Below are 27,932 nucleotides of genomic sequence, written 5' to 3' on the forward strand. Positions count from 1 at the left end.
TATTAAGTTTTAGTAATGAATTGAGTAATTGAATATTAAAAACTATAATAAAATGGTGATTAAATAAATAATTTAACATTATATAACTTGCAAAAGAAAAATGTTGTAAATTACCTAAATTATGTTTATGTTGCTTGTATTTGATTGTTCCAAATTGAAAACTTTAAAAAGTCTTCCACTTTAGTTTTAAACCTTAACTTGAAATATACATTATATTAATTTTTTAAATAAAATAAATAATAAACAATTTCAAAGTCTTAATCTTGCAAATCACTCAAATTCATAAACAATCAATTTTCACTCTAAAAATCTAAGTCATAAATGAATCTTTCTCAACACTCAAATCCATAAAAAATCATTTTCACTCTAACAAAATAAGTCACAACACTCCAAACTACATCATCATTATGACATAAGTTCTTGAATACATCTAAAAAACCACCTTTCACAAATCATCCCAAATTTCAATAATATACATTATTTGATAATATAAATTATTATTACTTTTTTAATATAAGAAGATAATATGACACCCCAACCGTGTGTCTCACATTCACAAGGAAACCAGTAAAGAGATCGATTGGAGCTAGACTTAACTCGAAAAACTTTAACTAAAAATAAATTTTTAAATATTTGAGAAGAAAAATATTTATTTTAAATTTTATGTTTTAATAATAAAATAAAATAAAAATATATTATTTATTATTAAACTAAAAAAGCTCGACAAAACCTCTATAATAAAATAATAAAAATTAGATCAAAAGTCAAAACTCCCCAAATCCTAAATCTTGAAGAGGAGGGTTAACTTGGTTATCAAGTTAGGTCAACAAAGAATGTTAATTTGATTAATAAAAGGACTAATATTGTTTAACTAAGATATTTGAAGGTAAATTTTCTCAATTTTTCCTTTTTGTAAGCTTTAGTCATCAGAAAGGTCCAAGTACAGCTTCCAATTTTGTAAGGAAAGGGTTTTCGCCAATTTAGGGAAGAGGGTTTCGTTGATCCATCACGATTCCATACATTAACAATTCGCAATAATTCACGCCAAGTCAATTGTCAACAATCGATCTCCTCTTTACATATTCTCATATTGTTTGGATCTATCGCCAATTCTTTGTGGATTCAATCCTATCCATCTCCAGGTATGATCGTCTTCGTCCTCCACCAACTCTCCATTGATGTAAAAAAAAGTTTCTTGCATATGGGTTATATCTGCTCCAATTTGTTATGGGTCCAAAATGTATCGTGAAGATTTACCGAAATCTATTTGTTGAAACATTTTTGGGATTTACTGTTGCTTGTATTTAGTCAAAATGTGTGTGGGTTCTGGGTTCTGTTGAAGTTCGACCACCCATGACAATAATCAAATGTGAAGCCAGCGGGAAAATAAGCATTAATCCTTTCTTAAGAGAGAAAACAAAAAAATTATAGTCCAGAACTATGAAATGAAGCAGCTTCCATTTATTTTAGTAAAACTTATCTTATACTATTAAACTTAGTAAATTCTCACTGATTTATGTAGTTATAGTACATTTGAAAAAAAATTATATATGTAATTATATTCTTAAATTTAATATATAGATGCATGTTCAGATTTCTGGTTAGGGTTCTTGGCTTGTTTTCAACAATAGATGTTCTTATATATATAGTGATGTTTTTGAAAGTACTGGTAATAGTGTTATTTTGAAAGTTTGATTTGATTGTGCAGGCCTTTTTAGCATCCTTGCATATCTCTCATATTTATATTATACAATTACGAGAGATTATGACAACACGTAATTTAAGAAAAAGAGTCCAGCGTCGAGATGTGGACGGGAGAAGTTATGAGAAATTTGATACATCTGGGATGGAAGACCTAAATGAACCTTTACTTGGGAATAGAGAAAATGATGATATGCCATCACATGTAAGTTGTACTTTCCTTTTAAAATTTTCAGTACCTTGTTTCATTGAACTTGATATGGATTGAGAATTAGTGACTGATAACATTGTGTTTCAGCAACAAACACTTGAAGATATTTGGGATGACGACAGGAAAAAACAGCACCTACACTGGACATCTTTGTTTACCCAGTTGATTGCTCAGTGGGCACATTGGTTAGGTATAATTTAGAGTTATCTCATACATCAATATCATCTAACTATCTGTTTGTATATGCAAATTAATTTATTACGTATTTCAATATCCATAAACATAAGCAGGAATTGGTACTTCATTCTGAATCAACTTATTGCATATGTTCGAGTTAGTGATAATTTTTGGACATCAGCTTTCTCTTTATTGGACTAAGAGTGTCATGAGTTTCAAAGAGTGAAGGAGTGATGTTACCCCTGAGGCAACTAATGTAGGCTAACTAATCAAGAAGAAATCATTGAAGTAGCTGATATGGTGGAAATTTTAGCTTGAAATTATTTATAGCATCTTCAAAGTGAGAAATTATTGGGGTGGGATGGCTGCTTCATATTATAGTTGTATGTCTTCAATTTTCTCATCTAGTTTGACTTTCCATTTGAATCTTTGTCAATAAACACATGGCTGTCATCTTGGTTATGAAAACCTAATATACCATTCCAAGCACATTAGAGCTTAATGCTGGTAAGGAGAACTGAGGGAAAATTCCCTTGGAAAATATGTTTGCTGCTGGTGGAATAAAACTGTGAGCAAATCCCATTTGAAGTAAATTTTTTTTGGTATATACTCTCTTCTACCTTGAGCAGTCACTACCTCTTGCAAGTGATCTGTCAATAAATTTATCATGTTAAAAAATAAAGCTGGAAGCAAATAAGCCACCAACTTCTGAGAACTAACACAAATTAGTAGTTTGCATCTACCATTCAAGATAGGTCACTTCTTTGAACATGGTTGAGACTGTCTTGCACCATAACTTTGAAGCTTAGTTTGAAGGATTGAACTTGTTCAAGGACAATTGCATGTATATTGGAATTATCATTATAGGAACCATGGTGATCAGTGGAGGCGGGGAAGGTTGACTTCGTTGTTGGGTTGAAAAATTATTTCTTTCACTTTTTTTCTTTTTTCTTTTAAGATTTGGTGAAAGCTTTCTGGTTGTTTCTGAACAAAGTTGGGTCTTCTTTAATCTATTGAAAAAAGGGGTCTAAGTTCCTTTTAGAAATTGTATGTTAGATCTATTTAATCACCTTGGAGTTGTTGAAACCCAAGTTACCCTGGATGTTTTCTTTTAGGCTTGATGGGGTTTAAAGAAATATTTGGTATGGTTAGAGCTTGTTTTCTCATTTTCTCCAGGATCTATGTCTTATTCATGAAGGATAATGCTTAAGGATCACTCAAGCCAGTGCTGTACCCATGTGATGTGAAGTGAGTGGCTGGTTACCAGAAAATGTAAAATATACTCTAGGAAACTAGACTTTTAGATGTAAAATATGGTTAAGAATTGTTGTTGCAGATCTCAGAGGTTGCATAATATACTGCAACACCATCTGCTCGAGTTCAGTTTTTACTGCTTGGAGATCTTCTCCAAGGGGATATCTATTTCATCTCAAAGTGAACAAATCTTTTCATCCAGCCTGTGGTAGCATCTGTTAAAGAAAGTTAAGGGAACTTGATCCTTCCTCATAGGTCACAGAATAAACTTCACTAGTCTTGCCCGTGTCATGGGCATCCACATACTAAGCACTGATAAATAACCAGTTATGGCTTTTCTGAAAAGCGCTTGACAGAGATTCTTATTAATAGGTTTTTCTGGGTGTCACAGACCGGTTTATATTATACAAGTCTTACACCTCATACATGAATTTATTGACAAGGATGTTTATATCTGCTTTGACATTTGAAGTATTATTGCCATGTGTTGTGGAGCTGCTTTGAGAAATCTTGTAATATAGACTGATGAATCTACTTTGTTACTCAGCAAATATCGTCCATGGATCTGGAGTGCTTATTGGGCGACTCTTGCCCTTCACCTCTCCCTCAGAAAATGGAGAAATGAAGAAGTTTCTTCGTCGACAACCTTCACTTAGTCCCTTGCAGGTATATTAGCTACTCAATCTGATCTTTGAGCTTTTATAAGATATCCACTAGTAAACCAGGTTCTAAATATCAATTGATACGCGTAAGGTTTAATATATTTGATCTATCCTTAATTAATTGACAACCTATTGCATGCAAGTTGCTAATCTGTTCGTGGGTAACTAACTACCTGTGCTGTGTATTCAAAGGGACTACTTAACTGCGTTCTTTGGATAATTTTATTGTTGGTATCACCATGTTAGGCTCTAGTTTATCTTTCTGCACATCTGCATCAAGAGCTTGTTTGATCTGGAGTTATTTGGAAAAAATATAGATTATGAAATCAAAATCTTGTTTGAGGAAAAAGTGGATTATTTAACTAATCTTCTCTCAGTGCATTTGTAGCATATATGCTTCTTTTTTCTTGGCATCTTCATAATCAGTAGTGCGAGACAATACAGCATCTATGCGGCCAACATTTTCTTCATGTTTTATTAATCGTGCAGTCAAGTTTTTAGAAGATTTATCCACTCATAATTCTATTCACTTTCCTATGCGACTGTGTTTCACTTGTAGAATTCAAATGATTAATTCCTTATCGTCAATGTTTTTATTAGGAAGAAAGACTAAAGATTCTACAGCAAAGACTTCATGTTCCCTTTGATGGTTCTCGTGCGGAGCATCAAGTAAATTCATTTCTTTTCTATTATATTTATATGTTTCTTATCTCTAAAATGATTCTTGTCAAATTATTCTCATGTCATAAAAGTTTGGCATTTCTTTTCTGTTTACAACAGATGTTCATTATATTGTTGGCGAGTAGAATTGGAACTCAGATATAATTGTATAAGATGAAGTTTTCTAATAAAACAACTCTTGGAGCCAATTTAGGTTTTCATACAGTATTATGTAATACTGTAAGGATTACTCTCTTCGTTCCGAGTACGAGATCTTTAATTTTAAAAGGAAAGTCCCAAATTATTTGATATCTTGGGTGAATCACTATTTAACCATACAATATTTTTCCCCTTTCCGCAGAAAATCAATACAATCCATCCAATCTTCAAATTATCAAAATCTACTTTTTTTTTTTAATTTTTCAATAGAAACATGTTTTCTTTTATTAACCCTTATATCAATCAACATTATTATAAATTTACTTATTTTTTTCACTTTATTTTTTAAGGGAATTTTGGTCCAAAATAATTTTGTGCTCTTCCTTAAAACTCACCCAATAATCTTAAGGATCTAATAAAATGAGTCTGAGAGAGTATAACAAAAGAGGGTTTATAGATTGCAGTTATAGGTTAAGTCAAGGCTACATATCAACTATTATAAATACAGAGCTATGTTTTCTTGGATTGGTATAGAGCTCGCCAACATAAAAGGAATATGTTAAACAGTTGTAAATAGTAGGGTTTAGTGTATTTGCAATGCCAATGATATTACATAATCATTAGATCCTACTTGTGTGTTTTCACATGATGATTGGGGATTTTATGAATGGGTACGATACTGTGTATGCTCTATTAAAAGGAATCCAATGGCAGGATGCTCTTAAACAACTATGGAGATTATCTTATCCTGACACCAAACTCCCAGCTCTGAAGTCAGAACTTTGGAAGCAAATGGGTTGGCAAGGATCCGATCCTTCAACAGATTTCAGGTAAGTGGCATAAAACGTAGTCTAATATCACTTATATGTGTTTCATTACTAGTATAATTTCTTTATTTAATCCTGTTTTCAGGGGTGGTGGTTTTATATCATTGGAGAACCTTATATTTTTTGCTATGACATATCGGGTAGGATTTCTTTATTTTAGTCAAGATGGATTCTCTGAGATTGCATCATTTTCTTCATTGCATAACTTAAAGAATGATCTACAGTGACTTCCTTAAAAGATGATATCATGAGCTTGTTTGATGCAGGTTTTTAATTTTTAAATAATCTATTTTTTTGAAACAAAATATTGTTTGGTGAAAACATGGATTATTTGGGTTGAATGACTAAAACATAATTTGTATTTAATATTTAAAATGTTAAAAATAATGTAACTGTATTTTAGTTGATGATGGGTAAAGTCAAACAACGCCCATGTGGGGATTTTATAGAAATTATTGATGTATGATGGTTGCACTAAAAGAAGAAAGGTAAAATTCATAAACTTTTATGAATTTTTAATTTTTTATTCATGCGTGAGAAGTGATAAAGGCGGGGGAGAGAGTTTTTAATTGATATGCATGTACGTGATCTGAAAGTTTCTAATGAAGTTGGTCTTTTATTACCTTTTCTTCAGTCTTTGCTATTTTTTTTTTTATAGAAAATGGCGAACCATTTTGTCAAAATAATAAACCCAAGTGTCTTTACATATTTTTGTGAAGGAAATTGGAAACACAATTCATTAGAGACAAACAACTTTGGTCTTCAAATCAGTCTTTGCTATTTTGCTACATGTTCAAAGTTTTCTTCTCTACTTGTGTCATCTTCTCTATTTTAATCTTCCTATGCATGCTCATATTTTCTTGTCTAAGAAAGATGATGAAGAGCAACTAGAAAATCTTTTACGGAAATCAGCCTTGTGGTAGATGAATGATTTTGTGATATCTATAATCCTAACAGGATTCTTTTCAAAATTTGTTGCACAAAAAAGATGGAAATAGAGCAGAGTGGGAGTACCCTTTTGCTGTTGCTGGGATAAATATTTCGTTTATGTTGGTGCAAATGCTAGATCTTCAATCAGGTAAGGCACTCCTTAGACTTGGAGATTCTAAGTTTGTCTTGTTAAAAACTCATGCTTTCCTTTTTTATTTTTATCATCGCCATGAACAATGTCTGAGTATCTAGAGTAATAGAAAGCATTTCCGGTTATATAGTAACCAATCTGTGTAAAACCTCAGTACTCTTACTGCCGTCTACTATTTTTCTATTTACTTTTTCTGAGTGTCTCTTTACGAAACTGATTGTTAATAATTTGAGGAAATATAGAGTGTAATGCTTTTCTTAAGATTTAATATTTGGGAAATTAGAGCTATAAACCTAATGGGAAAATTACCTTAATTTCTTAATCACCATTAATTAATTTACTTACAATGCACCAGTTATTAAGTTGTCCATAAATTGGAAATGATATGGAGTATAAGAGCAAAATAAGACATGAACTTAATTGAATTCAAATTGAGATTTGATCTTTTATTATATATTTAGAAGCATTTGTACACTAATTATCAAACAGTTATATTGACAAGTGTTTGTCCACATTTTATGCTTATTAGTTTAAAGTGACTGGCTAAACAATATCTATGCAGATGAAAAGATAATTTTATTTGTTAGTGCTTTCTGATTTAATAAAAGAAATCCACACATGAATGAGTTTTATGAATCTTAGGCTTTTCTAAATCGATTGAATATTCTGAAAAGTTTGACTTTCAATTTAACGCAATTAAAGTCTGTGTTCGGGTTTGAATATCTCATATAAAAGTTTTGGTCTCAGTTTTTGGTTGAAGAACACTGGAGGGGTGGTGGTGTATAGAGGACATCAAATAAGATTTTCAATTATTTGAAGAAAATTACATTTCTCTGTTTCTTCTTTCAGGGAAACCTAGTTCCTTGGCAGGATTTAGGTTCTTGGAATTGTTAGGAGAAGATGAAATGGCATTTGACCACCTTTTCTGCATCGCGTTTAAAATGATGGATGCCCAGTGGCTTGCAAAGCGTGCTACATATATGGAATTTAACGTAAAATAGAACTTCCCCATCATAATTCCATTATGCATTTGCCATAAACCATTTGATTGTTTCTTCTTATTATAATAGGTTTGTCATTTTTCGTTTGCAGGATGTTTTGAAGTCCACAAGAACACAATTGGAACGCGAGCTTTCACTAGAAGACACCGCAAGCGTGCGAGATTTACCAGCATTCAACCTTTTAAAGAACACAATTGAATGACTTAATGGTTTACTGTTAATACTTCTCTTCTATGTATAATAATAACAACAACAAATGAAGGTTAAAAAATGAGTTAGTGAAGGGATCTAATTACCTGATATTCTATTATTTTACTACTATGTGTATCATCCATCATCTCCATACCTGTAAATCTTGTTGAAATTATCCAAACCAATATTTGATAACAAAATTGAAATTGATCAGATTGTTGTGTAGAGGACAGTGGTGGGTTAATTTGAATAATTATGTGAGACAAAATAATAAGAAAAATTATTTATCTTTTTAATTTTTTTTATATTTTTAATAAATAATTATATATATATATATATATATATATATATATATATAATTTTTGTATAATCTATATAGTTATATATTATATATATAACAATCTAGATATATATTTTTAAAATTTTTTTCCCATATTTATTAGATATATTATTATTTCAATTTTTTAACTTTTATATTTTTATCTTTTAAGTATATTTTTTTAATATATATATATATATATATATATATATATATATATATAATTCTATTTGTCACAATCTTTTTATATTATATATATAATTATATATTATTAATATATAATTGGATCATTTTTTAAAATTATATATTATATATATATTTAATATTTAATTTGTAATATATTTAAATAAAAACAAATTAACAACTTTTTATTATTTGTCTATATTTTATATTTGATACAAAAAGAATAAATATTTGTTATAATGAAAATATAGTTTTAATTTATTAATAAAAAGAGAAATATTATTTTTAAATTTAAAAAAAAAATTAAAATTTTATTAATTTATAACATATACCTGCATAAAATTATAAATAAAACTCATTAATCACAAAAAAAGTCTAATAGTTAAATTGGTCATTTTTCACACTCAAAATTAGAGTTCAAATCTTTGTTATGCAAATTAAAATGAATTATATGTTAGGATAAGAGACAAGTAATAAAAGATTATGATGTCAGATATTAGAAGTCGATTAAAATTCGTAGTTGATTTTTCGAGGAATAATAAATGTGTGAAAGTGTGATTGGGGTTTGGTTTGCTAAGGAATAAGAAGTCGGTAACAAAAGATCGTGAGGTCACGAGATTAAAGGCTGATTGAGATTCGTGGTTGATTTGCCGACTAATAATAGATGTGTGAAAGTGTTGGGGTTTGGTTTTCCGAGAGATAAGGGGCCGATAACAGATCGTGTGGTCACGAGATTAGAGGCTGATTGAGATTCATGGTTGATTTGCCGATGAATAATAGACTTGTGAAAGTGTGATTGGGGTTTAGTTTTCCGAGGGATAAGGGGCCGATAGCAGATTGTGATGTCACGAGATTAGAGGTTGATTGAGATTCGTGGTTGATTTGTCGAGGGATAATAAACGTGTGAAAGTGTGATTGGGGTTTGGTTTTACGAGGGATAAGAGACCGATAGCAAAAGATCACGAGGTCACGAGATTATAGGCAGGGCCGGCCCATTGGCTATGCAAAATGCGCACCTGCACATGGCCACAAAAATGTAGGGCCAGAAAAAAAATTATATGCATATATATAAAAAAATTTAACAAGTTGTTGTAGTATAGTGGTAAATATTTCTGCCTGTAATGCGTGTGACCCGGGTTTGATCCTCGACAATGACACTAACATTTTAGCGTCGTTATAATATATAGGTGTGATCATCGACATTAATACTTTCTTATTATTTTCACCTAAATTATTATTAATAACCAATTCATAACTAAGACTACAAAAATGAACATCATAAAAAATCTAAACAAATATCAACATATTAAATCCAAAGTAGAAAATCTCAAATCTTCGATATTTATTTTTTCTTTCATCAATTGTAGTCTGAAAATATGCGGATTGATGTAGCAATGGGTAGTGTGAAGGCACTTATTGCATTTTTTAGAGAGTACAGAGAAGTAGGATTTGAGAATGCGTTGAATTGTGCCAAAGAAATTGTTGTTGAATTGTATATTGATCCAGTGTTTCCAGAGAAGAAAAGGAAAAGAAAAATTTTTAAGAAAAAATATTTTGATGAGATTGACTCTGAAAGTCAGCCATCTGAACCATCTATCGAAGAATCAAGTCAAGAATTCTTCAGAATTCATTACTTTTTATACATAATTGATGAAGCAATCGTGATGCGGTGCGAGTCGAAGAGGCGTTTATGCGAAAGTTGCAGCATCCGAAAATATCTCGCAAGTGTCAGATTTCGACGATTGCCTAGTGTTTTTCGGGCGGAAAAGTTTAGGGGCTCAAAATCGCATTTTTTATTAGTTTCGGGTGTTTTTTGCAATTTATTAAAAGTTGTTTATTTCTTTTGCAAGCTAGGGTTTGAGTATTTAAAGGATCTTAAAACACTTTGTTAGGGGAAGATTATTAATCAGAAAACGAGGTTTCCTCAATATCTATCGACTTTCGGTATTCGTAAGAATCAACGAATCTTGATAAAGGTTCATCCTAGCCACGCACGCTGCATCAGTTGGTATCAGTTTCCAGTCGACCCTGAGGTATGCCGCCCCGAAGACAGCCGCGCAACCCTACCCCTGGTGCTGATGATGGTGACCTTGCTGAGTTGCGACGTGAAAACGCTGAGTTTCGCCGTGATAACGACGATTTGAGGCGGCAGGTTGAATGGTTGACGCAACGGATGGATGCATCTATGCACATGCACCACCCTGAAGATGATGTTACGATGACAGATGAAAACCCTCTCGGTGGTCTTCGGAATCGATCCCCTGAACGCCCCAATCATCGCTGGGAGCAGGCTTTCAGGGTGGACATCCCTAAGTTCGATGGTAGTCTATCACCGGAAGAGTTTATTGATTGGCTTTCTCAGGTTGAAGAGATTCTGGATTTCAAGGAAGTTCCTGCAGATCGTCGTGTACCCCTTGTTACGATCCGCTTACATGGTCGTGCACAAGCATGGTGGCAGCAGTTGAAACAGACACGTGTTCGTCATGGTAAGGCAAAGCTCACGAATTAGGACAAATTCAGGAAGCATATTGGGGCTGCGTTTCTACCATATAATTACGAACGTAACCTGTACCAGCGGTTCCAGAATCTTCGTCAGGGTTCTCGTTCTGTGGATGACTATTCCACTGAGTTTTACACCTTTGTGGCTCGTGTTGACCTGTCTGAGTCCCCTCTCCAGTTGGTTTCTCGCTATATTGGTGGCCTTCGCCTCCAGTTGCAGGATATTTTGAATATGTTTGATCCCTTGACTGTTTCTGAGGCACATCAGCGTGCTTCACAGGCTGAGAAACAGCTAGCCAGGCGCAGTTCGGGTAGCTTTGGAAAACAGGTTGTCCCCACTAGTGGCATTGGTTCTTCTTCCCAGCCGGCCCATCCCACCCCAGCCCCCCCGCAGGGACGTCCCGGTGGCTTGCGTTGTTTCAATTGTGGTGAAGTTGGCCATCGCCAAGCAGAGTGTCGCAACCCAAAGTCCACCAATCGTGGTCTTTTTACTGAGGTGGATGATCCTGACTCTGCTCTTCCTTCAGATTCAGCGCCAGTGTATGATGTTTATGATGATGAGGCAGCGGAGGAGTATGTTTCTGGTGATGTTGGCCCCCTTTTGGTGATTCGTCGATCATGTTTAACCCCTCGTGCTCCTGACAACGAGTGGTTACGTAATAATCTGTTCCATTCCACTTGTACCATCGGTGGCAAAGTTTGCACCTTCATCATTGATGCTGGGAGTTGTGAGAATGTGATTTCTGAGGTTGCAGTTTCGAAGCTGGGTCTGTCCACTGAACCTCACCCCAAGCCTTATCGTTTGTCCTGGCTGAGTCAAGGTACGGATGTTACAGTTTCCAAGCGCGTACTTGTTAATTTTTCCATTGGTTCCCATTATCGTGATGCTGTATATTGTGATGTGGTTCCTATGGATGCTTGTCACCTTTTACTTGGTCGCCCTTGGCAGTTTGATCATTCTGTTATACATGATGGGCGTGCTAATACCTACACGTTCTTATTTCATGGTACCAAGATTGTGTTGATGCCAAATCAGCCCAAGAAGGGTGCTGCCCCCACTTATCATGCGTCCCCCCCTACCACCTTGTTGTCTCGGGGTCCTTTTCAGACCGCCATGGTCGAATCGGGCATGGTGTTTGCTTTATTTTGTTCGCTGATTACCTGTGGTGCTAGTTCTGAGGTGCCTATTCCAGTGCAGCCGCTGTTACAGGAGTTTGCAGATGTTTTTCCTGAGAATCTGCCTTGTGCCTTGCCTCCTTTGCGTGATATCCAGCATCACATTGACTTGGCGCGTGATATCCAGCATCACAAGGCTGGTGTGTCTAATCGCGTGGCTGATGCTTTGAGTCGTCGTCATGGGCTGTTGGCGGAGATGCGTGTCCATGTACCCGGCTTTGATTCGTTTGTGGACCTCTATCGTGATGATCCTTTCTTTTCTCAGGTCCTCATTCGCATCCAACAGGGGGATTCGAGGGACTTTGTCTTGGAGGATGGGTTCCTTTTCCGCGGTGTGCAGCTGTGCATTCCAGATTGCAGCCTGCGTTTGAGGATGATTCAGGAACTCCACAAAGAAGGCCATGTTGGGCGTGATCGTACCTTCCAGCTTCTTGCAGCTTCTTATTTCTGGCCTTCGATGCGCAAAGAGGTGGGGCGTTTTGTTGCTCGTTGTCGTGTTTGTCAGTTGGCTAAGGGCGCTTCGACTAATGCCGGGTTATACTTGCCTCTGCCTATTCCCACTCAACCATGGTCTGATGTCAGTATGGATTTTGTCCTTGGGCTGCCACGTACCCAGCGTGGTTCTGATTCGATTTTTGTGGTGGTTGACCGATTCTCGAAGATGGTTCATTTCATTCCCTGCAAGAAAACCTCTGATGCTGTGGCTGTTGCACAGCTTTATTTCAGGGATGTGTATCGCCTTCATGGACTTCCTGCCTCCATAGTTTCTGATCGGGACACTCGCTTTGTGAGTCACTTTTGGAGGAGTCTTTGGCGTTTGGTTAATACTCAGCTGAATTTTAGCAGTGCCTATCACCCGCAAACTGATGGCCAAACTAAAGTTGTTAATAGGTCTTTGGGGAACCTTCTGCGCAGTTTAATTGGGGATCATCCTAAGGCTTGGGATCTGAAGCTGCCTCAGGCCGAGTTTGCTCACAATCATGCTGTTAATCGCTCCACTGGTTTCAGTCCTTTCCATGTGATTTACGGGCTGTCTCCGCGTGCTCCTCTTGATTTGTTAGCGCTGCCCAGCAAGGTGCGTCCTCATTCCACTGCTGCGGATTTTGTTGGTCAGTTGGCTCAGGTTCATCAGACCACTCATGACCGCTTGGTTGCTGCTACTGCCAAGTACAAGGAGAAGGCTGATTCGAGAAGGCGTGCTGTTGATTTTGAAGTTGGTGACTTTGTGTGGGCTATTCTGACTAAGGATCGTTTTCCAGCTCATGAATATAGCAAGCTTGCTGCTAAGAAGATTGGTCCTGTTGAGATTGTGGAGAAGATCAACCCCAATGCTTATCGTTTACGCCTTCCCAGCCATGTGCGTACCTCTGATGTGTTCAATGTGAAGCATCTTGTTCCTTTTGTGGGTGAGTCTTCTTCTGATGAGGATGATGCGGTTCCAGATTCGAGGACGAATCTTTTCTACCCTGGGGGGAATGATGCGGTGCGAGTCGAAGAGGCGTTTATGCGAAAGTTGCAGCATCCGAAAATATCTCGCAAGTGTCAGATTTCGACGATTGCCTAGTGTTTTTCGGGCGGAAAAGTTTAGGGGCTCAAAATCGCATTTTTTATTAGTTTCGGGTGTTTTTTGCAATTTATTAAAAGTTGTTTATTTCTTTTGCAAGCTAGGGTTTGAGTATTTAAAGGATCTTAAAACACTTTGTTAGGGGAAGATTATTAATCAGAAAACGAGGTTTCCTCAATATCTATCGACTTTCGGTATTCGTAAGAATCAACGAATCTTGATAAAGGTTCATCCTAGCCACGCACGCTGCATCAAATCGGTTAATTGAAGAAAAGGTTTGAGCAATATGAGCAATATGAGGAGACATTTGGGTTCTTATTTACGGTAGAGAAGCTAAAGTCCCTGGATTCTGTTAACCTAAAAAGAAGCAGCAACAACCTTGAGAAGAAGCTGGAGAATGGTCACACTTCTGACATTAACGGTGAGGATTTATTAAATGAATTGAGACTATTACAAAAACATTTACCAAATGAGCTTGATTCAACTAGTGTAATCCTAAATTTCTTGAAAAGAGCTAATTGTTATTCTACTAGTTGTCTTGCATATAGAATTATGTTAAAAGTTCTAGTGACAGTAGCATCAGCTGAAAGAATCTTTTCAAAGCTAAAAATATTGAAATCTTACTTGCGTTCGACCATGTCACAAGAAAGACTAAATGCTTTGACTTTGATTTCTATTGAACATGAGTTCTTGGAAAAGCTTGACTATGATAGATTAATTGATGATTTCGCATCTAAGAGTGCAGAAGATCAATTTTCAGAAAATAGTATTGCATTGGCTGATTCAAATTGGTAAAATTCTAGTAGAATTATATTGCATGTCGTGTCTTTGTAATAGATTTCAGACTTTTGGTCATTCCTTTTGAAGACAATGTAACAAGAGCATTTGTTATTGAAGTAAATTCAATAATCTTTACCATAAAATTTGCCTTGATTTTTTTTATCTTTTTGTTGGTGTGATCTTAATTGTTGGTATGTGTAGATATTTATTTATGATATTATGTTTGTAGTTTTAATGTTTTTCTTTTTTTGTAGTACTTAGGACCGCATTTGATTTCTCGCACAAGGCCTTCAAACATATTGGGCCGACACTGATTATAGGTCGATTGAAATTTTTATGATTAGTTTGCCGAGGGATAATAGACGTATGGTTTGTCGAGAGATAAGAGGTCGTTAACAAAATATGGTGAGGTCACGAGATTAGAGGCCAATTTAATTTCGCGGTTGGTTTTCCAAGGGATAATAGTCGTGTGAAAGTGTGATTGGGGTGTGGTTTTCCAAGGGATAAGAGACCGATAACAAAAGATCGCGATGTCATAAGATTAGAGGTCGATTGAAATTGATGATTGATTTGCTGATGAATAATAGACGTGTGATTGGAGTGTAATTTGCCGATGGATAAATGTCGATAGCAAAAAATCATAAGGTCTCAATTGGGATTGATGGTTAATTTTTTTTAATTGAAGAGAACCAACATGGCATCCACAATCATGGTCCACCACTTTTAGATGAAATCGAACCCGCGACCTCTTGATCTCTTAAATCGTCTCTTACCACTAGACTATCTTGATGAGGTTGATTGATGGTTAAAAATATATGTGAATGAGATGCTGATTTGATGAAGTGTGAATTATAGTAAAAAAATGAATAATAAAATGACTACTTCACATGAATTATGTTATAGAACATGATTATAAGTATGTATTGCTTTTCTTATCAATTTTGATACTTATAATGTAATAATAAGCTTCAATGATAATTCATACAGATTAACTTATTCGATTATACAATGTTGCACTTAAATACTATAAATGTATCTATTTCATTTATTAGATTTGTTACTCAATTCAAGATTTCAGAATTAGTTTTTTCACGGAGGTTAATTTTTAGTCTTTTCTAACAAATTTGTTATATCTTTGTAATTTGTTTATCAAACAGTACGACTAAAACATTATGAACTCTCTCATTTAATATTGTGAATTCGATGATAAATTAATTTAACCGGGTTCTAAAATAGATACATCAAGTTAGAGTTGATTTTCCAAATAATATGAAAAATATCCTCATAAATGTTATTTATTGTATTTTGGTTAGATATTTTTCACTCCATTTTCAGTTTATACCAAACTCAAGTTTCAGCTATTTAAAGTACTTACATCTAACACTCAAATTAATGTTACCAAATATCTTTATTATGAATAATATAAATTTTCTTTTTATCATTTTTATGGTTGTGCACTATTATTTTAAGTTAAAATAATTATGCACTATTATCTAAGGTTGAAATGAAGTGATTCACTTAAAATAGTAAAGAGATCATGAAACAAGAAAATTTTTAGCTTTTTTGATTACTAATATTAAATAAGATATAATATTTTTTTTTTAAACCAATTTCATACTAGATATATAATAAAATAAAAGTCATTGCAGCATATATCAAATAAAATACTTCATTTTAATGATAATGAAATGCCACTTTTATTGATAGGTAGTATTAGAGAGAAAATAAAAAAAAAGTAAATGACAAATAAAAAGAGACTTATCACACAAATGAATATATATATATTCTATAGAAATCTTCTCTTTTTTAGGGTGAAATCATTTTTGATCAAAAACAAATTTCCTATTTTATCATGTCAATTCTTCACCAATTTAAAAAGATAAAATTCACAAATATGTTATAACTTAAATCCAATCAAACTTTAAGTCATTATCATCAATTTGTTTTCATAAAAAAGAGGCTTCAATATAAATGTTTTCATTTTTTGGGAATTTAGTCGGCGCAAATAAATTTGTAGATATAGACAGTATTTTAAGAAGGACGGTTGCAATATGTCAATTCAATTACTTTTATTTGCATTCATACCAAATATTACATTCAAATAAACATTAATTAAAATATTTGATGCTTTCTTTCTCTTTTTTTCACTCTACTTTATCTTCTCATTTTCTTTTTAGAGAAAAAATTAATAATTGTGATGATTTTAATAAGGTAATGATTATTTTTTTATAAAAGACTTAAAAGAGTATTGATATATATAAATAAAATAAAAAATAATAATTTAAAATAAATTATATTTTAGTATTTTAGTTAATAAAATAAGTGATATGATTATTAAAATGTGATTGATTAAAAAATTAATTTTGTGTGGATTTTTAAAATAACTCAAAAAAAAAATAAAGAAAAGAAAGTCTTAACTAAACTGTAAATTATGTATTCAAATTACTAATTTGGAACCGCAGTTGACCTTATGTATTTCTTCTTGAATAAATTTCAAAAGGTTCCCAAATTTTAGAAACCCTAGTTAACTGACCGATGTCAATTTCAAATTGTCAAAGTTGATATGATATGCTCAAATCATGTAAATTTCTCTTCAATATAGATGAATTAGATGAAAATTCCCAACCTTTACAGCATATGTAAAATCATTTCTCATAGAAGTAAAATCTAATATTTAGGTGATACCTATAAGCAAAAAGAGATTATTTTTATTCATGAACTTCTAGTGAATGATCAATATTTTTTTTTAAAGAACTTTTATTTGAAAAAGAAAGATGAAAATAACAAGAAAATGATAGAGTTTGTTTGAAAATAATATTTTTAATTAAAATAAATTAAATATTAAATTAGACTTGTCATGTCAACTTGGCTTAATCTTTAACTATGATCTTGTTCTCTTTTAAAAAAAAATAAATTAAAATTAATTTTTTAATTAATTAATTTTTAACAATTATATATTCATTTTATTAACTAAATTACTAAAATATCATATATTTTAAATTATTATTTTTTATTTTATTTATATATATCAATAACTTTAAGTGTTTTTTACCAAAAATAATTATGACTTTCTCAAAATCATCACCCATCATTATATTTTTCTCCTTATAAATTTAAAAAAATTTCAATCCAAACTAGACCTATCATTATATTATTATATATATACTTTTTATTATACTGTTTTGAATTATATATATTATATTATATATTATACATATAATACTTTTTTATTATACTTTTTTGAATTAAATTATTAATATGGAAAATTACTTTTTTATATATATTTTTTTATTATACTTTTTTAATTGGTTTAAATAAATATATGGAAAAGAGAAATTGTGAGTAATATTAAATAAAGATATAGGTGTATATTCCTCAGCCATTTTAGATCAAGGCTATATTTAAACGTCTCTGTTTCTTCTTCTTCTTCTTCTTCTTCTTCACTCTTACTCTTGAGATCTTCTTCCAAACCCTTCTTCTTCTTCGTCCATTGATACACTTCACGAATATTTGTAACAGAAATTCAATTGAAATGGAGACGAAGAACCCACGCTTGAATGTCGTGATGCTCCCATGTCTAGCCTATGGCCATGTCTCTCCTTATCTAGAGCTTGCCAAAAGACTTGCAGACAGAAACTTCCAAATCTATATATGTTCAACTCCGATCAATCTGAGCTCTATCAGGAAAAGGGTCACCCAGAAACAATCTCAATCGATCAAACTCATCGAATTCCATCTCCCATCTCAACCCGACCTCCCTGATCCCAGTTTCCACACAACAAATGGCCTCCCACTTCATCTCCATTCAGTTCTCAAAAGAGCCATGCACATGGCCAGCCCATCTGTCACCGAAACCATTAAAACCCTTGAACCAGACATACTCATTTACGACTTCGAACAACAACAAGCCTTAGCCTTAATCGAAGCCGCCTCCCTCGGAGTACCCATCGTTCAGTTCTTAAGCACGAGCGCAACCGTCCTTTGTAACTACCTCAAAGCAGTACTGAAACCTGATGTTGAAATCCCTCTTTCCTCCACGAATCTTCAGGTAAAGAACTACTGGCAACGGAAAAGTCAAGAAATGTTAAAACAATATACAAAAGATCAAGGCCAAAGTAGAGGTAATATATGTTTTGCATTAACTTCATTTCTACACTGTTTAGATTGCAATATCTATCCATCTATATATAAATCTATTTCAACAGATATTGTGCAGCCCACCTGTAAAGCTACTGACACAGTACTGGTAAAGACTTTTGGAGAAATAGAAGGGAAATACATCGAGTATGGACCAAAACTGTTTGGTATAAAGATGGTCCCGACAGGTCCTCTGGTTCAAAAACCAGAAGAAGACGGGGAAGAAGAAGATAACAGGGAGATCATGGAGTGGCTTAACAAGAAAGAGAAATCATCAACTGTTTTTGTGTCGTTTGGAACAGAGTACTTCCTGTCGAAAGAGGAAAGAGAGGAAATAGCAAGAGGGTTGGAGCTAAGCATGGTGAATTTCATTTGGGTACTTAGATTTTCCTTTGAAGATAAGATTTCAATTGAAGAAGCCCTACCCAATGGCTTCCTTACTAGGGTAGGAGACAGAGGACTTGTAGTTGAGAAATGGGCTCCGCAAGCAAGGATCTTGGGGCACCCAAATGTTGGAGGATTTGTAAGCCATTGTGGGTGGGGCTCTACAATGGAGGCTATGGGATTTGGAATCCCAATTGTTGCTATACCCATGAACTTTGACCAACCGAGGAATGCGAGGCTTGTAGAGGAGATGGGTGTGGGGTTGGAAGTGAATAGAGATGATAATGGAGGGCTTAACGGGGGAGAGATTGCAGAGTTCATAAGGGAAGTGATGGTTGGTGAAAATGGGAAGAAGATAAGGGATAAAGTTGGAGAAATGAAAGACAAAATCAAAAGTAAAGGAGAAGAAGACATTGATGGTGTTGTGGAAGAATTGATTAGGCTTCACAATAAAAATATTAATGAAGAAAGCAAAGATTAATAACTCTTTAATGTATTTTAAATAGACAAGTTATAGGTTGCTTTATTAAGGTATGAATAATAGGTCAATGCTTGACAAATATTATTGACTAATTTAAGACTCTTCATTTCTATTATTGTTGTTGCTATAGTAATGAATTAAGGTAAAGATAATTAATGAGTTTTTATACTTTGAAGCCATTAATAATTCCATCATTCTAATTAGATAATCACACATTCATCTATTCACCCATTTTTATCTGCGCCCCTTTCGGACCAATCAAAATATAGCATTAATATTATATTATTAAATTATATAAAGATAAAAAAGCTCTAAACTTGAAAATATCCAGGTTAAACCTAAATGCACTTGAAAAAACGCACTTGAGTGAAGTTTGTTTCACTTTCATTTACAACGTTAATAGAGTAAAACAAATTTTGTTTGATTGCGTTTGAATAAGCTTCACTCGATAACGTTTCATTTATAATTTACAGTGTATTGTCAATACAAGTGAAACATTTTTCACTTATATTAATGCCACTAATAAAAGTGAAAAAAACTCCCTCCATAGTATATAAACAATTTTTTTTTTATAAATTATTTAATTTAATAAAAAAAATATAATTATAAAAAGAGAAAATATAATATATATATATATATATATATATATATATATATATATATATATATATATATATATATATATATATATATATATATATATATATATATATATATATATATATATATAGTTAGAGGAAATAATAGAAAAATAATAATTATTAAGTAAATTGAATGAAATATTTATAAATAAATTATATTTATATATAAATAAATATGGTATATTATATATATATATATATATTATATATATATATATATAAAGAAAAAAATATTGATTTTTTTTTATGAATTAAATATTTTTATATTCGTAATATTTTTTTATTCATTTTTATAATTTTTAATTTTGTAATGAGATAATGGTTTTTTTTATATAAATTTAGTGATATTTTTTTTAATTAATAGTCATATATATATATATATAAATAGTGGAAAAAATTAGGTAAGAAAAAAATATATTTATATAAAATTAATTATGAAAGATAGAAAACAAAATAAAAAATTTAAGTTTAAAATATATTATTTAATATAAATTATTTTATAATTCTAAAATACTATATATAAAAAATTTTAAAGACAGTAGTTTAAAATATCCTATATTATAGAAAAAATAAGACCTGTTGAATTATATATTAATAAAAAAACAATTTCCATAATACGTAATTAGAGAATGTAAAACTAAAATAGAAAGAGAAACTAAATTTTATGTCCCAGTAAATTGTCATTTGAGCGAGTATCTCCAATTTTTTTTGTATTTTTAATAATCACCCGTACATTACGTTGCATGCCCGTCAAATTTGAAACTCGGCGATGAAAATTTCAAGTCGAGATTCTGTATGAACGACTTATAACCGCAAATCGCCTTAAAAACCTTATAACTGCAACAATAATAATTTGTTTGAAATATGTGCAATTATTGAACATTATAATTTTTTTATGTTTTAAGTATTATTTTTAATTCACGATAGTGCAGTGAATATTTACGTCAATATGATATGATAATCCTCATGTACTTAAAGACAGTTATCAGTAACCGTTCAAATTGATTATGACCACATTTTTATTTATAGCATGACATTATTTCCATTAAATCACATGGTAACTCTTAAAGAGGTCCAATGAACTATCAAAATGAACAATTAAAAAATATAATAGAAAACCAGTAATATATATTAACAAAAGTTGAGAAATCGAAGTAAATGAATGTAAATAAAATAGTTTAAAACTAAATTGTTAAAAACCAAAAAGAGATCTAATTTACCAAGAGACTTCTACTGTGTAAAAAAGTATAAAATTCACATAAAGATAAAAAAGTATAAATTTCACACTGACTCAAAACTCCATATATGTGGTTGACTTAATAACTTGAGATTTCGATTTAACAATTTTCCCAATAAATAAACGTGGCAGAAAATTAATGTTGTGCTCCATTTCTTGATAGTATTGAAGCCAATTAATTAACCTCTAAGGTAAAAATTGGACATTATGAAATGTTAAATTTTTTAAAATTGCTCAAATTTAATTCAATTATTCTATATTTAATAATGGTCTAGTAATATTTATTAAAAATATTTCCTTTTTTTTTTCTAAATCGTTGATAAAATATCATCGTTAGTTATTATATATAAACCGAGGAATATTAATTATTTAAACATAATTTAATTATTTGTTATTTAATAATAGTGTAGTAATTATATATTAAAAGTATTTTTATTTTATTCTGAAACGGTGATAAAATATCTTAGTTATTTGAAATTATTAATGAACACTTTAATAATAATATAAATATTTTTTTTGAATAAAATAAATAAATTATATATATATATATATATATAACATGTGATTCTTTTGTTCGCAAATGATCTAAAAAATGAGATTGATTGCTCAAATTTAATTAAGGTATTTTTTTTTTATTAAAATACTGTTTTTTTTTTAACTTTTATTATCCCTTTATAATGAAGGCATACAATATATCATCACGAATGAAAGTAGTTTGAAGTCTACTTATTTTATAAACATATCTTCAAATGCTAGACCTAAAAAAAAATTGTATAAACATATATAGTAATTATAAAAGGAAAAAAATTTACACATTCCAAAATAAAAATTTAACAAATATTAATCCCATAAAAGAGAAAAGAAAAACATATTATTAAATTATGAAAACTAGATATAAAATGTTAAAATGTTTTTAACAACCGTTAAATTTTATTTATTTTTTATTTTTTTATTTATTTTTTTTTTTTGTATAAACCAAAGGTATATAAAAATTTGTATAAACCAAGGTATATAAAAATTTGTATATGGTCATTATAAACCAAGGAAAAAAAAAATGTACATATTCCCCAAAAAAATAAAAAATTAACAAATATTACTCATAAGAGAAAAGAAAAACATATTATTAAATAATGGAAAACCATATATAAAATATTAAAATGTTTTTAACAATGATTAATTTTTTTTTATAAACATATATGGTAATTATAAACCAAAAAAGAAATATAAACATTCCCACAAAATTTAAAAATTTAACAAATATTAACCCAATAAAAGAGAAAAGAAAAATATATTATTAAATTATAGAATCAGATATAAAATGTTAAAATATTTTTAACAATAATTAAATTTTTTTGTATAAACATATATGTTCATTATAAACCAAAGGAAAAAATATACCCATTCTCAAAAAATAATAAAGATTTAACAAATATTAACCCTACAAAAAGAGAAAAGAAAAATATATTATTAAATTATGGAAAATCAAATATAAAATATTAAAAAATACTTTTAACAATGGTTAAAATTTTTTGTATAAATATATATGAATATTATAAACCAAAGGAAAAAAAATGTACACATTTCCAAAAAAATAAAAATTTAACAAATATTTACCCCCACAACAGAGAAAAAAAAAATATTATTAAATTATGGAAAATCAGATATAAAATGTTAAAATATTTTTAACAATGGTTACCAAAAAATTACATAAACATATATGGTCATTATAAACTAAAGGAAAAAAATGTACACATTCCCAAAAAAAAAAGATTTAACAAATATTAATACCTAAAAAGAGAAAAAAAAACATATTATTAAATTATGTAAAACCAGATCTAAAATGTTAAAATACTTTTAACAATGGTTACAAGAATATACACTTAAAATAGACATTAAATTATAACGCTCCACATAAAAAGTTATGCAAAATAAAAAACTTTAGAGGTAGCCATCAAAATGCTAGAGTCTTTTTCTCATGCGAAATATCTTAATATCCAACTTTTTGATCTGCGGATTTTTTTCCAAACCCTAGCCATCCAATGTTCCTCACCAATGAGGGTACACAATTTCCTCTTCAACAGGTAAACGAACAGTTCCTTTGAGCAGAAGGCAAAATTTCTTCATATACCTCCTCAACTTGCAATTCCTCCTATGCAATTCTACACATATGTACTAAATATATGAAGAACTCCTTAGAATTCACAAGAATTCACAAGAAGGGCCTCTACAAACTTTATAATCCTCAAACCTCGCAACCCAAGATTGATGATCATATCAAAACTGTGGAAAAATCCATCATACTGACAAATGTTAAGCTTCTTATATATAACTAAAAGACATGATTACTAAGAAAAAATAATGAAAATAATATATTTTTTTAGATTATATATGATTAAGAAATATATATTATATATAATTTATATATAATAAAGGAAAACAAAATTAATTAAGAAATGAGGAGTATGAGAGAGGATGGAGAAAATATTAGTGCCTTGTTGACGTGGTTGTTGTAGAACTTTGTTGATCTAATATTATTTATAGGAAGAAATAATATTTGGGTGAAAAAAAGATACAATTTTTAATTTAATTGGTTTACTTGCATATAGTTATAGATATGCTAATGTTGTTAGAGATTTTATAATTAATATTAATGCTAAATTAAATTAATGAGAATGTGTTGTCACCCCAGCGTAAATAATGATTAAACTTAAATATAGTATAGAAAAAGTCATTTATTTTTTAACTTTATTTTATATTTTTTTAATAAATATATATATATATATATATATATATATATAAATTGTATTATTTTTTTTATAATTTAAATATATATTTTATTATTTGTCACCTTTGTATAATGATATTTTTTTTTTAATTTTTTTCATATTTTTTAAAATAAATTATTATTTTAACTTTATTTAATTTTATTTTTAAGTTTTATATTTTTTCTTTAATTATTTTTTAATAAATATTTATATATATAACCATCTATTTAAAACTTAAATTTGTAATATATTTAAATAAAAACAAATTAATAATTTTTTAAATATATATCTATATATTATATTTGACAGGAATGGGTAAATAATAATTTTTATAATAAAAAAATAGTATTAGTTTATTAATAAAAAGAGAAATGTTATTTTTGAATTTTTAATAGTTTAAAAAATATGCAACATTTATACACAAAATTATAAATAAAACTCATTAATCATATGTGGTCTAATAATTAAATTAATCTTCTTCCACACTCAATACTAGAGTTTGAATTTTTATAAATGCAAATTTAAGTGAATTAATTATATGTGTGAATAAGAACTTGTTTTTGGTTGATTTACCGATGGATAAGAGACTAGTAACAAAAGATATTGATGTTACGAAATAAGAGATCGATTAAAATTCATGCTTGGTTTGTCGAGAGATAATAGATGTGTGATTGAGGTGTGGTACGCCGAGGAATAATAGACCATTCGATTGAGATTGATGGTTGGTTTTATGATAGGGATAAAAGACCGATAATAAAGGATCGTAATCTCACGAGATTAGAGCTAGCATGACACCCCACATCGCTTCCATTCAAAATGCTTTCAGTTGGAATCAAACCCGTAACCTTTTGATATTTTAAGTCAACTCTTACTACTAGTCTATCTTGTTATGGTTGATTGGTGGTTAAAAATATATGTGTTAAGATGCTAATTTGACCAAAGTGTGAACACTTGTAGTAAAATGAAAATAGAAAGACTATTTCATGATATATGTTATAGAATATGTTAGGAATATTTTTTTTTTCCAATTTTGATATTCATATTAATGTAACAATGAGATTCCATGACAATTCGGAAGTTAGTTTTTAGTCTTTCCCAACAAATTTGTAATATGTTGGTAATTTATTTATGAAATGGTATAGTTAAAAAAATATGAACTCTCTCACTTAATATTGTGATTTCGATGACAAATTAACTTAGTTGCTAACATTCCAAAACTTGTGTACAACTATCGATGATTCTAAAAGGGTCGCATCAAGTTAAAATTGGTTTTCCGTAACCAAATAATATGAAAAATATCCTCATAAATGTTGTGTATTGTATTTTGGTTAGAGATTTTTTATTCCGGATTCATTTAATACCAAACTCAAGTTTTGGTTCGACAATAAACTATTTAAAATACTCTTACTTGACACTCAAATTAATGTTATAAAATATATTTATTTTGAACAATATGATTTTTCTTTCTATTCATAGTTGTGTACTATTATTTTAAGTTGAAATGAAGTGATTCACTAAAAAGATTAAGGACATCATGAAACAAGAAATTTTTAGTTTTAATTTTTTTTTATTATCAACATTAATTAAGATATAAGATATATAATAAAATAAAAGTGATTGTAACATAAATCAAATAAGTATACTTCATTTTAACGATAATGAAATGATAATTTTATTGTTAGATAGTACTAAAGAGAAAATAAAAAAAATTAAATGACAAATATAAAAGGATTTATCACGAGTCTATATATTTTTTCTCTCTTGATTAAGGGTGGATCATTTTCGATCAATCATCTCAAAATTTGTCAAAATTTATATGCTCAAATCATGCAAATTGGTTTTCGAACTCTAGGAATGGAGTTTCTCTTGAATATAGATGAAACATTCTCAATCTTTTATTTTTATTTTTACATCATATGTGAATTTATTTCTCATAGAAGTAAAATCTAATATTTAGGTGATATCTATAAGCAAAAAGAGATTATTTTTATTCACTGGATGAACTTCCAATGAATGATCAAATATCAAATATCAAATTTTTATTTTTTTTATCTTTTGAAAAAAATATTATTTAAAAAGAAGGATGAAAATAACAAAAAAAAATGTTATGAGTTTGTAATTAAAATAAATTAATAAATAATATACACGTGTATTAGATGTGTCATAACAACTTGGCTTAATTTTTAACTATCATTATATATATATATATATATATATATATATATATATATATATATAATATTATAACATTATAATATTATATATATATATAATATAATATAATATTATATAATATAATATAATATATATAATAATATATTATATAATATATAATACTTTTTGAATTAAATAATTAATATGGAAAATTACTTTTTTTTATATATAATTTTTTATTATATAATTTATTATACTTTTTTTAATTAAATAAATATGGAAAATAGAAATTGTGAGTAATATTAAATAAAGATATATTTAAACGTCTCTTCTTCTTCTTCACTCTTACTTTTACTCTGAGAGATCTTCTTCTTCGTCCATTGATACACTTCACCCAATCTTGTAACAGAAACTCAATTGAAATGGAGACGAAGAACCCACGCTTGAATGTTGTAATGGTTCCATGGCTAGCCCATGGCCATGTTTCTCCTTATCTAGAGCTTGCCAAAAGACTTGCAGACAGAAACTTCCAAATTTATCTATGTTCAACTCCGATCAATCTGAGCTCTATCAAGAAAAGGGTCACCCAGAAATACTCTCAATCGATCAAACTCATCGAATTCCATCTCCCATCTCTACCCGACCTTCCTCCCAATTTCCACACCACAAATGGCCTCCCACTTCATCTCAATTCAGTTCTCAAAAGAGCCAATGCGATGGCCAGCCCATCTCTCACCGAAACAATTAGAACCCTTAAACCAGACATACTCATTTACGACTTCGAACATCAACAAGCCTTAATCGATGCCGCCTCCCTCGGAGTACCCATCGTTCAGTTCTTCATCACGAGCGCATCCATCGTCTGTAACTACTTCAAAGCAGTACTGAAACCAGATGTTGAAATCCCTCTTTCCTCCACGAATCCTCATGCAAATAACTACTGGCAACGGAAAAGACAAGAAATGTTAAAACAACATACAAATGATCAAGGCGGCCAAAGTAGATCAGGTAATATATGTTTTGCATTAACTTCATTTTTACACTGTTTAGATTGCAATATCTATAAATCTATTTCAACAGATGGTGTGCAGCCCACCCGTAAAGCTACTGACACAGTACTGGTGAAGACTTTTGGAGAAATAGAAGAGAAATACATCGAGTATGGACCAAAACTGTTTGGTATAAAGATAGTCCCCACAGGTCCTCTGGTTCAAAAACCAGAAGAAGATGGTGAAGATAATAATGATGAGATCATGGATTGGCTTAACAAGAAAGAGAAATCATCAACTGTTTTTGCGTCATTTGGAACAGAGTACTTCCCGTCGAGAGAGGAAAGAGAGGAAATAGCAAAAGGGTTGGAGCTAAGCATGTTGAATTTCATTTGGGTACTTAAATTTTCCAATGAAGATAAGATTTCAATTGAAGAAGCCCTACCCAATGGCTTCCTTACTAGGGTAGGAGACAGAGGACTTGTAGTTGAGAAATGGGTCCCGCAAGCAAGGATCTTGGGTCACCCAAATGTTGGAGGATTTGTAAGCCATTGTGGGTGGGGTTCTTTAATGGAGGCTATATCATTTGGAATCCCAATTGTGGGTATACCCATGAACGTAGACCAACCGGGGAATGCGAGGGTTGTGGAGGAGATGGGTGTGGCGTTGGAAGTGAATAGAGATGATAATGGAGGGCT

General features: G+C 30.7%; 3 protein-coding genes across 3 annotated transcripts in view; all 3 read left to right on the forward strand.

Moving 5' to 3' along the window:
• The first annotated feature begins 921 nt into the window (after positions 1-921).
• Positions 922-8,054, forward strand: LOC124912385 (ELMO domain-containing protein A). The gene is made up of 10 exons (XM_047452998.1): positions 922-1,142; positions 1,709-1,906; positions 2,000-2,102; positions 3,891-4,009; positions 4,606-4,674; positions 5,539-5,654; positions 5,737-5,791; positions 6,609-6,729; positions 7,582-7,724; positions 7,825-8,054. The coding sequence occupies exons 2-10, from the start codon at positions 1,766-1,768 to the stop codon at positions 7,933-7,935; spliced, it is 978 nt and encodes a 325-aa protein (XP_047308954.1). The 5' UTR covers positions 922-1,142; positions 1,709-1,765; the 3' UTR covers positions 7,936-8,054.
• A 9,924-nt stretch (positions 8,055-17,978) lies between these two features.
• Positions 17,979-19,545, forward strand: LOC124912317 (beta-D-glucosyl crocetin beta-1,6-glucosyltransferase-like). The gene is made up of 2 exons (XM_047452915.1): positions 17,979-18,567; positions 18,652-19,545. Exons 1-2 carry the CDS (start codon positions 17,979-17,981, stop codon positions 19,446-19,448), a joined length of 1,386 nt encoding a protein of 461 aa, XP_047308871.1. The 3' UTR covers positions 19,449-19,545.
• A 7,074-nt stretch (positions 19,546-26,619) lies between these two features.
• Positions 26,620-27,932, forward strand: part of LOC124912517 (beta-D-glucosyl crocetin beta-1,6-glucosyltransferase-like) — a 1,584-nt gene continuing 271 nt past the window's right edge. The window contains exons 1-2 of the mRNA XM_047453155.1: positions 26,620-27,253; positions 27,326-27,932. The exon at positions 27,326-27,932 is cut by the window's right edge and continues 271 nt beyond it. Of these exons, the coding sequence (XP_047309111.1) occupies positions 26,668-27,253; positions 27,326-27,932 (1,193 nt within the window). The 5' untranslated portion in view covers positions 26,620-26,667. The remainder of the gene's footprint in view (positions 27,254-27,325) is intronic.

This window comes from Impatiens glandulifera, chromosome 8 (genome assembly GCF_907164915.1).
Source record: "Impatiens glandulifera chromosome 8, dImpGla2.1, whole genome shotgun sequence".
NCBI classification, from domain to species: Eukaryota; Viridiplantae; Streptophyta; class Magnoliopsida; order Ericales; family Balsaminaceae; genus Impatiens; species Impatiens glandulifera.

Excerpts from the sequence above, each read along its gene's own strand:
- LOC124912385 (XM_047452998.1), top strand. The coding sequence starts at position 1,766 with ATGACAACACGTAATTTAAGAAAAAGAGTCCAGCGTCGAGATGTGGAC. Across the intron at positions 4,675-5,538 it reads GTTCTCGTGCGGAGCATCAA|GATGCTCTTAAACAACTATG; the intron begins GTAAATTCATTT and ends ATCCAATGGCAG. Across the intron at positions 5,655-5,736 it reads GATCCTTCAACAGATTTCAG|GGGTGGTGGTTTTATATCAT; the intron begins GTAAGTGGCATA and ends TCCTGTTTTCAG.
- LOC124912317 (XM_047452915.1), top strand. The coding sequence starts at position 17,979 with ATGGAGACGAAGAACCCACGCTTGAATGTCGTGATGCTCCCATGTCTA. Across the intron at positions 18,568-18,651 it reads AGATCAAGGCCAAAGTAGAG|ATATTGTGCAGCCCACCTGT; the intron begins GTAATATATGTT and ends CTATTTCAACAG.